The sequence below is a fragment of the Pocillopora verrucosa genome, chromosome 12 (assembly GCF_036669915.1).
Source record: "Pocillopora verrucosa isolate sample1 chromosome 12, ASM3666991v2, whole genome shotgun sequence".
Taxonomy (NCBI): domain Eukaryota; kingdom Metazoa; phylum Cnidaria; class Anthozoa; order Scleractinia; family Pocilloporidae; genus Pocillopora; species Pocillopora verrucosa.
In genome coordinates this window covers 18,802,356-18,818,874 of record NC_089323.1, presented here as the reverse complement: position 1 = coordinate 18,818,874, position 16,519 = coordinate 18,802,356, and the positions used below count along the sequence as shown (strand labels likewise).

Here is a 16,519-nt window from a genome sequence, read left to right as displayed (position 1 = left end):
GTTTCATGTACACAGTTAGACTGTGTAGTCCCTAGCAGGGATGATTTGGTCAGCATGGCCCTAAAATTTGCAGCGAATATATCGTTTACATTTTTGGAGCATAAAAATTTCCTTGATAGATACCAAGCAGCCAAAAGAGCAGGTGATGAACTTGAATATATCAGATATGACCAGAAGTAGCCATTTATTGACAAGTTGTACTGCCAGAGTTGTTTTCGAAACTTGAAGGAAGGGACCTCAACGGCCCCTGATTGTTTTGAAATTGGATGATGTTTTTCATGAATATTTATGTAAACCAAACTTTTTCCTCACCATGTGCAACATTCTGGTGTTCAAGAGATAAAAGCATAAGATACTATTTTCTTGAAAAAAGGGTTTGCTTGAAATCCCAAAGACTTGAACTATTAACAAAAAATCTCCGCTTTTCCACCAGTCGTTTTATGAATAATTTTAGTCTTATCTCGTTTGACCTTCCTTCCTTCATTTATAAAATCATACATTCATGCATTCTTTAATTTATTTATTATATCATTAATTATTTGCCTTTACTATCATTTATCTTATTTCTGTTTGCTTTGTCTTATCCACACTTGTCATTCTACCTCATGTGTTCCTAATTTCTGTTTCTAATTCAGATTTATGTCCTCACTGACAGATTGTCATTTTACCTCACAGGTTTCAAAGCTGTGGAATCAGGTTTTCCACCAGATATTCCTATTGAGGAATTATCTAATGCCAGAGAAAATGCACAAATAGAACAGATTCTCATGAATGCTTTTGATGGTGAGCTCTTGTTAGGAATGAACCCTTTGTTTTAAGTCTAGTTTGTGAAGTAGGCTCTCTGTTTGACCAGGCCAAAGCAATTTAACCTGGTACATCTAAGTGTGAAGTCATGTGTATGAGAGCTATCATTTTTTCTTTTTCATGCCATGCACTTCTTTAAACTGCTGAGATCAGAATTGCCTGTAATTTAGAGCAAACTCAAAGTGGCTCTGAACATTCTCAACAGGTTTTTTGAAATATACAGTTGATAAATTTTGATTTTTTGGATCGCGGTGTACAAATAAGAATAGGAGTCACTGATTGCATTAAGATACAGGCTTTTAAATTAGAGGTTTTAAAGACACTTTGGTATTACTTTAGTAACTTCCTACTTCTTAGGAAAAAAACCCCAACTTAGCTAATGATGGTTTGGAATTTGTTTGAAGCCATCATGGATGCACTTCCGGTAAATAAGAAAAACTTGAGGAAATAATTTAGAGATCCCCATTCAGGCCTATACAGCATGCTGAGCTATATTTTTCTATTTCATAAATTTTTTTCTTTGTAGGAGGTTCTCAAGGACTTGCAGCAGTACCTGGTAGAGAGGAAGAATTTAAGCAATGTTTAGAGTTATCTATCAAATATGCTGAAGCTGTTAAATGTACAAGGTAATGTGTGACCATTTGCGTTCACTCAAGTTCTCTGCAGTAGCAAACCATCTCAGAGAATTCTTTATTTATTTTATCCCTTTCATTTTGAAGATCTCAAAATAAAATCATGTACATATTTATACCTTGAGCTCTGACAATCTGGTGTTTTATAAAGCAATATCACCTTTCTGATATTTTACTTATTCCTCCAACCTTGATGCTAGATAATGTGACTGTTTAGTAAGGAGAAATAACCCATTGGTCACTCTTAGGAGTTATTGCATCAAGTTATCAATAACTCAAATTGTAGGATTTGTCTGTCTGAGCTTCCATGTTTTAATTGAGACCACCATTAGCATCTGTCATTTATTGTAGATTGCATGTATTAGCTGGTGTGTTTCCTGAGGGTGTTACTAGCACAGATAACAAGTCAGTGGTGCTATGGGAGGAGACATATGTGAAGAATATGAAATATGCTGCTCAGAGGCTAAAAGAGGTAATCTGTTAGCACAATCTCTGACAGGAAGAATTGTGACACAAGTACATTTGAGAAGTAGGGATTTAACAATGACAGTCCAGAAGATTTGTGTGACTCAAAATTAGTTGCAATAGCAAACAAACCTATGCATGAGCCCCATAACCCTTTATACCCCAACATCAGCATCGATATTCTCCTTTCTGTTCTCTATACATTTCCTAAGGTGCTAACAAGAAGAATTTGTTTAACAATCAAGAGCTGTTTTAGTCAGTGATCTTTTCCTTGATTATCTTGAACATGCGATTCAGGGGTGATATTGTATGGAGAAATTAGATTCACTCATCACTTATCACTTATAGGGGACAAAGGGTTAAGAAAAAATAATTATTCGTGTATTTACTACATTATGAAGACTGACTAGCAGTAAGATTGAGTATTCTTGTCTTAAACTGTTGCAGAATGGAATCACCCTCTTAGTAGAGCCTATCAGTACAATACCAGGGTATTTTTTAACTAATTCACAACAAGGTATTTTTTGTGACTTTTTTAATTGATTTTAATGTTATTATTTGAAATTGTTCTGCCACTTATTTTTGTTTCTGAAAAAAAAAGAAAACGTATGTAACATCTAGTAATTCTGTTTTGACAGCAATCAATTTGATCAAGAAAGTAGATCATAGAAATATGAAACTTCTGTTGGTAAGTTGTTAAAAATGCAAAGCAGTATTAACTACAAAAAGAAAGACTTCCTGATAAATTTTCATTTCAAAACTATTTTTATTTATCTATTTATTTTTTTAACCTATTTATGATCTGGTTTTTACCGCTAATTGTTTTAACTTTTGTTATTTTATAAATTTATCATAACAGTCACAATTAGATAAGTTGGTTTTTTATATCAATTTTCAAATCATTTGTAGGATTTGTTCCACCATCAGCGTACAACTGGTAACATAACACAGACTCTAAATGATTCCATGCCTTATATAGGTAAATTTCTACCTAAAAATAATTTACTGTTTCCAGCAGGGATATTACTTTCCTGAAAAAGCTTAATGAAACATAGGCAGTATGACGCATGAAAAAGACCAGTATTCCTTACTGGAGGAAAACTGATACTAACAAAATATTCTTGGTGGCTTCATAAACTGGGTCAGTTAGTTGCTCTGGCAGGAATTCAAATCAGTTGTGGATGCAGACTTACAATCACTTTTTTTATCAAGTCCACAAGGAGACTTGGTTGATACAACCTGATTGGGTTCATAAAGTATTGAGTTCTGGGAGACCAACTTCTGCTTTGGGAGACCAAATTCTCCTGTTTCATTCTCCCTTACACTGAGGTCTCTGTGAATGAATCTCCCTTATTTAGATTTTCATCATTTTGAGACTGGCCCAGGGTGCTTGTGACTGTCTTAGTTATCCTTCATTCTCTTTAGAATTTCTTGAATCGCCTTGGCATTTTTAATGATTCCTAAAAACTACTTTTTCCTTAATTGTGAAATGTCATTGGGAAATAGAAGGAAAAACTCTAACAGCTGCTTTTGGGAAAATTTAGAGCATAACTGGGATTGGTTGGGGAAGGGTGATTCAAAACAAAACGTTTGTCTAGTTTGGTTGGGGGGGTGTGAATATTTACTGAAGGCTTGATGTCTAAATGCTCAACAGGCCAAGCAACAGAACCTCCCCAACCCTTCCCTACCCTTCTAGTTGCTAGAAGTTTGGACCCCCTACTGAAGTCAGATACATCCTCCAGTGTTATCGATCTTTCCATTAAAAATATCATATGCCACTTTCTGCACAGCTGCTGCTAATCAATTTTTTGTCTCGTTTTTTAATTTATTCGTTCATTTTTTTTTTTCATTAAATTTCATAGGCCATATCCAAATAAGCCAGGTGCCATCACGAAATGAACCAGATTTAGATGGCGAAATCAACTATCCTTTTGTATTCTATCACATAGCTAAACTAGGATACAAAGGCTGGATAGGCTGTGAATATCATCCAAGAGGTAAAACACTATTTTTATTTTGAATCATTTTTTACATTATGAATTGTCAATAGAAAAATCATTTCAGCATCTCAAATAGTTATGTCAGGCTTCATTAACATTCATCCAAATTTTGAATAGTTCCAACTGATTTGACATGGTTTCGAACGCTGTTCTCCAATTACAGAAACTTTTGTCCAAATTCATACACCATGCTATGGTCTTATTTCAGATGCTTCATTTCAATTTTGGCCAGTACTGTCTTACTTTTTATGTTAGTATCCAACTTTGGACATTGGTGTCTAATTTTAAGTCTAATGACTACGGACTTGTTTTGAAAGTAGCCTCCAATTCTAGTCACTTGTGTCTGAATTTGGACATTGGTGTCCGATTTTAGACACTAGTGCCTGATTTTCAACACTGGTGTCTGATTTTGGACACTATTGACCAATTTTGGACACAGTAATGTCTGATTTTAGACTCTAGTGTCCAATTTCATGCAATAGTGTCCGATTTTGGACACTGGTTTCCCATTTTGGACGTTAGAGTGATACCAGACTCTAGTGTCTTATTTTAGTCACTTTCAGGCTTGAGTTCAATTTCAGCCACTATTGTCTGATTTTGTATGTTAGTGTTCGATTTTGACTCTAGTGTCTGACTTTGGGACTAATGACTATGGACTAGGTGTGAGACTTTCCGATATTGGATGGATAGTGTTCGATATGGATGATAGTGTTTGCTTTTGGATGAAATGATCTGATTTTGGACAATTGGGTCTGGACAATAGTGTTTGCTTTTGGAAGGTAATGTCAGATATGGGAAGATAGTGTCTGCTCCTAGATGGAAGTATCTGATTTTAACCATTAGTGTCTGCTTTTGGATGAGGGCTCTCCTTGATCTGACTTTAAAATTAATACCATAGGTCAAACGGAAGACGGTTTAGGATGGTTAGCGCCTTATCTTGTTGATCAATAAGATCTAATCTTTCAGACTGCTGTCTAGGTAAGTTAGTGTCCTCAACAAAATCTTTTTGGATTTAAGTTTTGCATGACTATCAGTTTTGCAAACTATTTTTGTTTATTTTTCCAGACTTGGCTGTAATATTTGCCTTTTGAAACTGCTAAATTCATAATGAATAGAATAACTTGAAAGTTACCCATTAAGGCCAGAAGGCTCACTGGAAAGAAATCTCCAAGTTGTTACTTTATGATCTTTCACATACTATTCAGTAATTCTGCTATAGTGATATAGGTTACATTTTCTGATGCAGCTATGAATCGTTTCAAACTTACTCTCTTAGGATCTGTTAATTACTTATTCTCCCTCCTAACTGCTTCACATGCTGTTATAAAACAATGTGGAGAATTTTTTTTTTTAACTGGATAAAATTCTCTTACTGATAGGTTTGTCTATCTTTACCACCTGTTTGCTAGACAATATCTTGTTGATGTAGGGATAATTAACATGCAAATTACTTCTTGGGTTGAAACAGTCAAATTATTTATATGTGTTTCTTAAACTGTGGTTCAAATTACTGATATGATGTAAACAATCTTTTATCTTATTGCTAACGATAAATTCATTATTATTTATTTTTCACAAGTTAAGGCGTCATATGTATGTTTAATCTTTTATTGAGTTTTGAAATATTGTAAGAGAAAGATATCTTTATATTTTCTCCATTAAAAGTAGGAATGGTTCCACAGGCTTTTACAATGATCTTCTAAATTTTAAATAAGTCCGAATGGCAATATTTTATCGCACTCTAGACGCTATGTTAGAAACTAGCAAATGAAGCTCCCCCCGCCCCCCCGCCCCCCCCCCATATCTTTTTGGCCACTTACTCGCCCCACCCTCGCTATTTATATTCCTCTGTTCTGAATACGTGCTATGAATTCTTTTGTCTTGTTTTTGCCGAATCGAATTGGGAAGGTCAGTCTGTCCACAACCGTTCTTTTTTACCTTTTCTTTTCTTTGCTTTTGTTGTTTTTTTTATATTAGTTTAGCATGCATAGGGTTTAGATTTAAGGAGAAATAAAAGTTCTCTGAACTGCCTAAAAAGAGGTCTGATATTCTGCTGGTAAGGTGCACGTCAACTGATTTTAGTTGCCAAGGCTTCTGAACCTTCTGGGCAGAAAGCACGTGGACAGCGTAATAAGCTCCACGTGAAATAGTACATCGGCTGAGGAAGCTTTGGAGAGGTTTTTCTTTCGGGGTTCCGAATTACACAGTTCTTATAGGCACTTAGTTCGCGAGGGTGCTAATGGCAGGTGGGTTTTTTTTTTTATCACTATCAATAATGCAAATAAGGGTGCCTGTTTTCGGTTCCGTTATCAGGTGTTAGGTTTCCGTTTTCTAAGACACGTTTTCGGGTCTTAGGTACTAAGGTGTCTTAGTTTGCGGGTCTTCGTTTTCGGGGTCTTTTTCTTAAAACTGGTGTTTGATTGCATACTTTATCGCTATTAGAAAGATTAAAACCGGAACTGGATATTTCCGACGAGAAACCATAACATGATTATGATAAATGAAAAAAATAATGGGGTCTTCGTTGTCTGAACCTAGATCTTAGGTCTTAGCTTTCGGGGTCTTCGTTTTTGCTACGAGCCACATCAACCCTTGACCCCAACAGGTTTTTTCAAGAGTCGTTCAGTACCATTTATATCCCGTTGCGAAGAGAGGAGCTTGTGGACGCGAAGAGTATTTCCAAAGACCACAAAGAGGCTTTTCCGCCTTCCTTTGGGTATCTTTTAACCAGTGTTATCAGTGCCATCGTCTAAAGTCATTTCCCGTTAAAAGTCAACTTCGAGTAGGTGAGACAAATTTTTAACAACGAGTTGAGCTATGTGGCCTTCTGTCCGTTGTAGGTAACCTGATCCTAGCTGGTTTGTTTCAGATCGAAATAATTCTAACAAAATTATAGGACTCGCTTTCTTTCCGACTTTCGTTCGATATAGCAAGAATATAGTTTATTTGCTTTGACTCTGATAGGTTCCAAGGGCTTATTTTAGGGGGAAATCACTCTCCGCTCTGATGAAATTTAACACCGTTGATTGAGAGAAGTTTCAAGATGAATTACTCGATCTTACAGGTTGTTTCAGTGCAATTTTTTTTAGCTTCTCTCTGATACCATCTTTTTTATTTTTATGTTCAATTAAAAGGTAAGGTAAAGCTAAGGTGGGGGTGGGGGACTGGGGCGTCTGTTTGTTTGCTCGGAAACTTTATCATGGAAGGTTTTATATCACCAAGAGCTCAAAATCTTCATAACGTAAAATTTTCTCTGTTATTCTCCTACAAAAGTGGACGATTTTTCTCGCAGCAGTTTGATATGTTTGTGCTCTTAATATGTTATGTTACTACTGTCAATTAAGATGAGACTGACTTATTTTACAGATGATTTCAGTTTATCATCTTCTATTCCTGAAAATTTTTTTGCCTGGCATCTCTGGAATAACAGAATGGGGTTTCAAAAGATTCATAAAATACGAACACGGTGATATGAACCTTATAATAACAGCCCCTCACGGAGGTTCACTGGATCCCAAGACTCAAAGTGATGGTCGCAGATGGCCATACAGAGGAAATGGCTGTAAAGGAAGCGATGGTGAATGTATTTGGACACACGGTTGTGGGGTTAAATCTGCAAAGTGCATTGCTTTAATAAAGAGGGATGATTTTACCATGGGCATCGCTCGAGATATTGCCAATCAAATCAAGGTAAAAGCAGGTAAGAGAGTACTATGGAACTGGTACCTTTAGAGCCTTGGGATCCGTGTTAGTATGTAAGCAACTGCGAACTCACCCCTCCCCTAACTCAACAACAGTCCACTGATAATAAGTTAGGGTTAATGTTAGGTCATGGGATGGGTACGTGCGCACTTGCTCGGATACTGACATTGATCCGAGCCTTGTTATCTTGTGGTGACGTTTCGAGTGTTCTTTTCATTTCTTTTAGTTTAGAGGGAAAAAATCTTCTCATCTGATGATCTTTACCTCAGTAAATCTACTTGTATCGCTTAATCTCTTTTATGCTCCAGTTCCCTTTCAAGCTTGCTGCGTCTGAGAAAAGGAAATTTTTTTTGTATGCTTTTCCTCTCTTCTAGGGCCCATATCACTTCCGCTTACCTTTCTCCCTCGCCTCGCTGGTACTGAATCCGTCTGAAAGCTTGCGAAAGTAATTATAAAGAACCCACCATCCCCTCCAGCCATGAAGGCTTCTAAGAGTCTGTGTGGTGAATGACCACCACACAGATGAACGAAAGTAGTCCTTAAAGGAGTCTCCCCACCCGCGAAGTTGGTCAGTCTGTGGTTTGAATTCCTACAGGAGACTCCGATCTCCTCTATTGTTTCACATTCGTGGAAGACGCTAAACATCTTTGTTTTTTCGACAACCGTGCACAAAAATTCACTATTTTCTTTCTTGCCTTATCTCGACATACGATCGCAACAAACTAACATTTTTACCAGAGGGACCAGTTTTTACTATGACACGAATTAAAATCCTCCTCCCCCACCTCTCCCCGCTGGCGGCAAATAATGACTTGATGGCCATTATTAAGAAATCCTCCGACTACCCCCTCCCCCACCCCCCCTAGCGACAAATAACGACTAGCTCTCATTAAAAACAGGTCTCCGACCACACGTCGTGTACAGCATGCTATTAAGAGCCAAACTTGACGTGAACAGGGAGATCGAAGAAGCAACCTTCAATATCTCGGACGCAATTGCCGCCTATTTCGATTACTCCTCTTTCATCAACAAGGCCAAGTCGAGCATCACTAGACGTGGGTCAAGGCGTGGGACTGGGCGCGGCTTACTGCTGGACATTCACGGCAGTGCTGATCACCTACAAAGAACTGTGTTAGGTTATCTGGTTCATAGCAATTATCTCGATAAGGGAGACTATAGCATGGACATGTCCTCTATCAGAAGCCTTGGTAACCACTGGTGTGGAATCGACAATATTTGTTTTAAGGAATTCGTCCAGGGTAACAGAAGTCTTGGGTACTTTATGAATCAGCAAGGCTTACTCGCGATACCCTCTCCGCAAAATAAAAAAATAAAACCAGCTGTGATAACTTATCTGTCTGGAGGATACACAGTGGCTAAATTTGGGTCCAGAGATGGAGGAAATGTTGATGGTATACAGCTGGAATTTTCCCGTGCATTGCGATCGAGTTGGAACCATAATGCAAAGAATAAAGTAGCCAGAGCTATTTTAAATTTTCACAAGTTTAACTACCCAGGAGAACCTTAACATCAAGCTACCTTCATGTAAGTTTTTCTTATTTCATCTGACGTCGTTCCTAGGCTTCTCAAAAAGAAGAGAAACTCGACTGAGGAAGACTGAGTTTGATTCTTCTCGACTTCGTAGCGCCGTCTTAGTTTCGTCGGTCATAGTTCGGATGTTCGCCTTCTCAAGCGCAACAAGGAGTATGTACTCAACTTTTATGAGTAGTTTTTACTTGTAATAAAGCATAATATTACAAACTTTATGAGAGAAAAATGTCTTGGATGGCACTTGAAATTTTATTAACAACGATTAATCTGTCTTGATGACGTAAAATTTGTCCAGTTTGAGTCTTAAGCTTGTTGTTCGACTTTACACGAAATAATCTTGCCTAGATTGCATTGAAACATTTTGGCGTTGGCAAAATTTCAGTATATGAGCTTAAGTAAAAATTAATGGTGAAAAAGTGCACAAAACATCCCGGACGAAATTAACAAACTTTACATGTGCAAGAATAAAAATCTTGGTTACGAGCCTTTAAGAAGGTTCTTAAAGTCCAATTACACGAAATTACACTCTGGACAATGAAACTGTTGAATGGTTTTTTTTTTAACCTTCGAACCTTCGTTACCGTTCGTCTCCTGTAGGGAGATAACACTTTTAATCTCCTATATCCTAATAGTGACTATCATCGAGATTCTCCAAACCGAATATCCTACTGATTGAAACAGCGAGGACCTGAGAGTAAGAAAGTGGTCACCAAATGAAAAAGCCCTCAACTACCAAACAAATCCTCCTTGCCGGTACAATAAGAAATGTATGGAGAAAGACACGTGTAGGGTATAGAGGGATTAAGGTAAAGTTTTGATTTTGGCGCCGAAGGTTATGCCTTTGTCTGCCTACGAGAGATTCGATAGTATTAGTAATCAGTTTTTCCATGCTTTTATAGTGTAGCCTGCCCAACACAATGGCCTCACATCTGCGCATGTGTAAACGTTATAGTAGCAGGTGGCGAGGCCGTATACTTTGAGGCTATCAGAACCAAGTTGTCATACAAGTGTTTTTTAACTTACACAAAAGACAGAAAATCTCAGTATTTTGAAGAAACTGATCACTTTTTCTGATAAAGCTAAAAGCAAAATGACCAATCAACAGGATGCCCATAACTGAATAAACCTTATTTCTTCTGTTTTTCTTTGAAATTTTGCGTGTACTTGGCGCGCGGGCGCCCAAAATTGATCACCTTACGCATGCTCGACGTTTGACCGCTGTGTTAGTCCGACCACAGATTGGGAATGAAAAAGCTATTAATATACACTCAACTCCTACATTCCCGTTTATCAAATTCCTTCCGCTCTGGCCAGCGAAAACTCATACTAGTGTTACTAAGAAAATCCTCTAGAATTGTTAATAATCTTACTAATCAGTTCTCTCGTCATTGCCACGCTTGTCGCAGCATTTTAATCGAAGCAAGTCTCTGAGACACAATGGTGACAAGAACCAAAATTCCCAGCGTGCCAAGAATGAACCAGTAGTCAAAATCTTCCTTGAGGACGTCAAACATCCGGGATGGTGTAATTCTGGTCCAGTAAAGGTCCAGTCCATATGCAAACACCAGACAAGTAGATTCAAGGCCCGACCCGGCCGTGTACACACCGTTGATACTGGCAACTGAAGAAGGAACAGAACATTTGTAAAGATGTAAATAAATTTCGTCTCGGGAGCTTTCGGTTCTAACTTGGTAAGAGAGAAGTTTTAGCTCTTCAATGATTGTCAATGAAGGCTGTTTACTTGGGAGAACAACTATTCGGGTTTTTTCCCCTATCCGCGTGGGCGAGCAACTATCCCCGTTTGCTTGTGTATTTTCTTAGGGGGAACAATTATCTCCGTTTGCTTCCTTTATTCCCCTGGGCAAGCAACTATCTTTGTTTGCTTGTTTATCCCCGTGGGGGGGGGGGAAATAACTATCCCCGTTACTTCCGTTTGCTCGATTACTTTGATTTTGGATTTATGACCCTCAAACGGAAAGCGCTTTAAAGTTTTTTTCGTCATAAGATACTTGCCAGTTTGGTTGTAGTTAATGAAAGCCAATGGATTCGCAGTCAGCTCTGGAATGTAAGGATGTAATCCTTCTTCACGGTCCTGTTGGGTGGGTAAAAATTTTCTCCGCGGGTCCAAAAAGTTCTTGGGTAGGCTCCAGATGTATCCAGTTTGTAACCCGAACAGGAGAGTTTTATGAGTGATTCCTCGCTCTGTTATGGTGACAGTGGCAGTGCGTACTGTTGTTGGAAATATGTATGACTGCTGGAGTATAATTGGCATGGGGGGAGGCTCGAATGACGACAGAGCAGTGCTGAAATAAAACGAATTAGTTTAAATGGGTTCTGCTTTTACGTGCAGCAATTTTCAAATTAGTATCGAAAGTAATTACGTGGACTTCGTCAAGGTCCATAAAAGCAAAAAGAAAAAAAAAAAACCTCGGCCACTATACAGGCATATTGACTTCAGGCATATTATCAAATGTCCTTCAGCTGTAAGCGCAAACACACGGTGTCATGTTTTCTTGTACAGCTCTACTTTTTTACAAAGGAACATGTCAAACTGTTTTCAGTTTCAAATTTCGCTTTGTTATCAGATGGTGTCTTTCTGTGTTATTGGAAAGTATTTTCATGGAAAATCAAAATCAATTGTGACAGTTCTGAGACTAACTACCGGTATTCGTTAAAACAGAACAGTACTTGGACAATTTTCACGAAATTTAGTTACTCTTTTTAAAGCCTTGCGAAACGTATTTCCGAAAGTAACAATAAGATACACTTTCCAGCAAACAGGAGAGAATAGGAAACTTGTCAATTAGAGGGTGTTCTCATACTGACACCAAAATCTCTAGAATGATTTACAACTGTGGCAGCTAGAGGGGAGAATTACTAACTTGATCCAAGGAATGAAATGGCTATTATAACCTGTTTCTCTCTGTGTATCCATCATACATCTCCAACACAGTCAGCTCATATCTGCGGGATTTGGTATTGTATAAACAGTAGACCAACCAGTTTTCAGAATGCACCATATGGATAGGACCCTTGGCACTCTTGTGACGCGTATGGAATATAATCAGTCCTTCAACAAAAGTGATGTCATTTTTAGGTTCAATTTTTCATCAGTATTAAAGCTTGTTTAACAAAGTTAAATAGTGTGAACATACTTCAGAAAATTTCTTATGACCAGCTAGTTCTACAAATTATATTGTGACTACCAATAGGTCCTTGCTTGAAAAAAAAAGTAATTGCCTTTTTTTTATCTAAAACCCTAGGGTTGCTATGAGTAATTCTAAGTGGAAGAAATCTGGGAACAAGCAGTGTTGTTGTCAAGGCTGTGCAGTAATTTTTGAAAGGGAAAATTTCTACAGTTTTAGAGTTTCAAACAATTTTTCCAATACCTACTAGCTACCACATGCTTGACCAATGAGTGACCATCAACTATTGCAATGTCAGTCTTGCACTTTTCAACCATTTACACCCTAACATTGGTGTTCATATTCTCCCTACTGTTTTCTGTACATTTCCTAAGACACTTACAGGGAGAATTTGTTTAACAATCAAGAGCTTTTTTAGTTGGTGATCATTTCCTTTATTCTCATGGCCTTAATGTGTGATTCAGGAGTAATAATGTTAGGAGAAATTAGATGCTAGTCATTCTTAGGGATGAAAGGCTTAAAGATACTCTGGTACACATGCACTTACACTCTCTGTTTCATGAGGGAAGCAAGAAACTGTAAAATGTTATTGTCATTATCATTATAATACCTGTGACAGCATCAATAAGGTAAATAGAAATGCCTGGTTTAGATTGCAGAGTAACTTCAGTGCCAACAGCGATCAGATTTGGATTCAAGTACTTGTAAAGCACCCTTCTGTCCCCAAGAACTTTTCCTTGTGAATGAACATGTTCCAGAGGACTCTTTGATGCTGATACAAAAAAAAATCAATGTTTTAAAAGAGTACAAGGAATAAGGCAGACAAACATAGAGTACAACAAGTCATAATTATCAGTCATCAAAATGCCTTTTTTTCTACCAAAAGTTTCCTATCTAAACAAGTTTTAAATGTCTGTTATTACTCCCCCAAAAGTCTTAAAAAAAATATATTTACCCCTTTCACTCCCACAAGTGACCAAGACAGAATTTCTCCTCACAATATCAACACAATACCAAGCAGGTAGGTGATGAGAATTTTTAAAAAAAATATCAATGATGAGATTATTAGTTGATCCAATACCAAAGTCTCTGAACTAACATCATGAGAATTGTATGGCAGATAGTAAGGAGAATTACCAATGAGATCTTGGGAGTGAAAGGACTAACATAACATAAAGTAATGAACTTTGTCTCAAGCATGCATATTTTTATTCAACACAGTGGAACTAGACTTATTTTGGTGCCCTATCTGTTTCATAATGTTTGAGAGGCAATTGGATTACTGTGGATTCTAATAACAAAACGTGAGCAAACTTAGCTGAGCACTTGGTAAGATTTAACCCTTTTCATCCTAACATCAGTCTTCATATTCTTAATACTCTCCTCTATACATTTATTCTGGTAATGGTTAGGAGAATTTGTTTAACCACTACTCTCACCACTGCACCATTTGCAACCCCCTTGTTGCTACTTTTAGTTTTTCACATCACCTTCCTGCTTGAAAATGCAGAATGATCATTCAAAGGAGAGATTCCTTTGTTCTTCAGAGAGAAAGTGTTAATGTTCTATCAATGACTAATTTCTTCCAGCTTGTTACACTTACCAATATTAGAAATAGTCTGCTGTGAATAAGGAAAGTTAACATTCCACATGTCTCTCACATGAAAGACATTTTTCTGTGTATCCGACAGGAGCATGTATCCTTTCAAATTATTCTTCTCTTTGTCAGCCAAGAAGAAGAAGATTGATGAGGATGCTTTAGACACAATCTCAATTGCATCTGTGGTGCGTGGAAACACATGGACATTCAGAGAAGAGTCAAGAAGAAGCAGAATTTTGGTGTGTTTAGCATCTGAAAAGAGAACAAATAGATTACAATTCCTTGATGTTGCTTATAAAATTATAAATTCACCAGGAGTAGACACATTCCTCAGATTTTACCACATCAGACTTTGAGTAAGTGAAATGGGGGTGGGGAGGGGGGGAGGGAACTAGAAAACGTACCGGTATGCGGAAGGAGCATGGACTGTACCACCCTGTAGGGAAGCTGGTTTCCTTTGAGATGTCCAGGACTAGTTGGTTTCCCAGTAATTGGGTTGAAAACATGTATCAGTGATCCTTCAGATGTGCGTGATTTGCCAAGCACTATGCACTGTGCAGTCAAAGGAAAGTGAGCAACAGTTCGCTGTGTGTAGAGTAAAGAGTACTTCTTTTCATTTTGAGAAAAAGGGGCAAGAGCAGGCAAAAAGTATTTCCAGACGATGCTTCCATCTGCAGAATTGAGACCAAAGATTTTTCCTGAAGATGTTACGATTATAATTAATTTACGCAGGTTGAACTGGTCTCTTGTCAGTTGTTCTTCTTCATTGTCTGTTGACTCAGCAAAGAAGCCATGTTCTTGTTGTGCTTTGACAAAGGCTTGGAATTGCTTTACAAGAACTTGGAACTGTTTAACTTGGGCACGGATTCGGCGGATAAACATGGACAAAATGTCGTCTGCAAAACAAAATTATGATTCTTAGCAAAAGGATCACCAAATAAAAAGGGTGTGGAAGAACATTTTTCAACAGAAGTGGGGCATATACTAGCATCAGGGGGGGAGGAACCAAGCTGGTTAGTTATTATAAACTGTCAATTTTCATCAACAAAGCAAGAAGGGGAAAGAGTTCTTATAAGTGAAATATTGGTGTTATAAGGGCATGTCAGGCTCTCTTATTAGTCATAATGGACATCAAAATTTTAAAAGCAATAAATTAAGCCTTCACACTAAAATTGTATTTAATGCTCTACCATTTGGATGTGCCCCAAACTCCTCCTGAAGTGTCTCAAAATTTGCTTGTGAGGGTGAAAATGGTAGCTCAACCACCTCTACAGCTGTGATATCTGCAAGAGCTTCTTCTCGAGACCACATGATTCGCCCAGGAAACTGTATCAGTAATATTGCATGGTCTGTGGTGGTAAGGAGAACTCTGTAACCAAGTTCATTCTCTTTTTTATTGAACAAGTACAACAGTGCGTCTGCTGCTTCACCACGGTCAACCATTGCTACTTTTTGTGACATGTCTTGTAACAGTCTCCAGTCATCTAGATCATAGCATTTAATCTCTGATGATTCTTCTGTGATGGGTGTTACTGATGCCAAAATAGCTTTATTGCCAAGTTCTGCTGCACTAAGCAGGGAGGGTTCAGTAAATTTGGCCAACAGTTTCAGACTTCTATCACTATTTAACTTTAACACAAGTTGTTGAGTTTTTGAAAGCTTTAAAAGAAATTCTGATCGTTCATCCCAAGAGTTTGAAAATGAACCAAATGAGTGTAAACTGGGTTTACTAACAGCCAGATCTTCAACTCCTAGTCCTAATGAAGTTAACGATAAGGTTTTCACAGTTGCAGACTCATCACTGACAGAAATCAGATGAATACTGTTGCTAAATATTTCTGCACAAACCAAATTCAAACTCTTAACAAAAGTACAGCTAGCACCATTGCCAATCCATGGTGCTCCAATTCGTCTTTCTCCTTTCACCTCACCAGTTTCAACACTTAACTTTTTAATTACAATATCCACATCATTTTGAATCCCTATGAGATACAGATGCCCACTGGAATGCTGAAAATTGAAATAGTCAGCTGTTTGTCCGCTACCATCATGTGACCATTTTACTGAGCCATCTTGGAGTGAGAATGCTTTCACCATATTGAAAGCCAGTGAAATAACCAAGTCGTTCTCTTTATCTTCTACCAAAGCTGTTCTTAGACCGCTCCATCCATGAAAGGGTGAAGTTACTTCTTTGACCGAAGATGCTGATCTAGCAAGCGATTCCCACAAAAGTGCTCCGTTGCTGGTGTCCCACGATCGCAAATATTTTCCGTTACTTGAAGAACTCACAAGCAAATTTTCCCGATAAAGCAACGTATCTAAAGCTCCTTCACTTTCCTCCAAGACCTGACGCCAAATAATGGAACCAGTTCTTGAATTTAAGGCTGCTACAACATTAGATTCCGTGCCCACAAACAATCGCTTACTGCTCTGCGTAGAAACATCAAAGTATGAAAATTTCACTTTGCCCAAATAGCTTTGACGCCAGTCAATGAGACCAACTTGATCTTCGAATAATCCTAAACAAAGCTTCCAGTTTATCAAGGAAAGAAAAACGCACATGCAGCCCCTCATTGCCGCCATCTTGAGAGCACCTGCAAAGGCGAGGCTACTGAGAAG

General features: G+C 37.9%; 2 protein-coding genes across 6 annotated transcripts; one reads left to right on the top strand and one right to left on the bottom strand.

The window, feature by feature from the left end:
- The first annotated feature begins 23 nt into the window (after positions 1-23).
- Positions 24-9,131, top strand: LOC131771507 (putative hydroxypyruvate isomerase). 5 transcript variants are annotated; one of them, XM_066158778.1, is made up of 11 exons: positions 24-142; positions 676-783; positions 1,331-1,430; positions 1,788-1,819; positions 1,850-1,908; positions 2,349-2,418; positions 2,540-2,589; positions 2,811-2,880; positions 3,764-3,898; positions 4,800-4,879; positions 4,967-5,585. In XM_066158778.1, the coding sequence occupies exons 1-10, from the start codon at positions 55-57 to the stop codon at positions 4,850-4,852; spliced, it is 765 nt and encodes a 254-aa protein (XP_066014875.1). In that variant the 5' UTR covers positions 24-54; the 3' UTR covers positions 4,853-4,879; positions 4,967-5,585. The 5 variants fall into 5 exon arrangements, with proteins under 5 accessions (XP_066014875.1, XP_066014874.1, XP_058943296.1 ...); XM_066158777.1 differs by lacking the exon at positions 4,967-5,585 and adding an exon at positions 7,268-7,403 and having other exon boundaries at positions 1,788-1,908; XM_059087313.2 differs by having other exon boundaries at positions 1,788-1,908.
- Positions 9,132-10,116: 985 nt separating this feature from the next.
- Positions 10,117-16,489, bottom strand: LOC131771501 (ER membrane protein complex subunit 1). Its single transcript, XM_059087303.2, has 7 exons — positions 15,091-16,489; positions 14,305-14,796; positions 13,904-14,152; positions 12,911-13,072; positions 12,068-12,224; positions 11,168-11,457; positions 10,117-10,775 (listed from the first exon to the last, which is right to left on the bottom strand). The coding sequence occupies exons 1-7, from the start codon at positions 16,481-16,483 to the stop codon at positions 10,540-10,542; spliced, it is 2,979 nt and encodes a 992-aa protein (XP_058943286.2). The 5' UTR covers positions 16,484-16,489; the 3' UTR covers positions 10,117-10,539.
- Positions 16,490-16,519: the final 30 nt, after the last annotated feature.

What these genes read in the sequence shown, in the direction of transcription:
- LOC131771507 (XM_066158774.1), top strand. Translation starts at nt 7,268, where the DNA reads ATGATTTCAGTTTATCATCTTCTATTCCTGAAAATTTTTTTGCCTGGC. An exon ending in TCAAATCAAGGTAAAAGCAG is followed by an intron (nt 7,602 to 8,502) that starts GTAAGAGAGTAC and finishes CATTAAAAACAG; the next exon opens with GTCTCCGACCACACGTCGTG.
- LOC131771501 (XM_059087303.2), bottom strand. Translation starts at nt 16,483, where the DNA reads ATGGCGGCAATGAGGGGCTGCATGTGCGTTTTTCTTTCCTTGATAAAC. An exon ending in GCAGACTATTTCTAATATTG is followed by an intron (nt 13,073 to 13,903) that starts GTAAGTGTAACA and finishes TTTTTGTATCAG; the next exon opens with CATCAAAGAGTCCTCTGGAA. An exon ending in CCTTATTGATGCTGTCACAG is followed by an intron (nt 12,225 to 12,910) that starts GTATTATAATGA and finishes CTTTTGTTGAAG; the next exon opens with GACTGATTATATTCCATACG.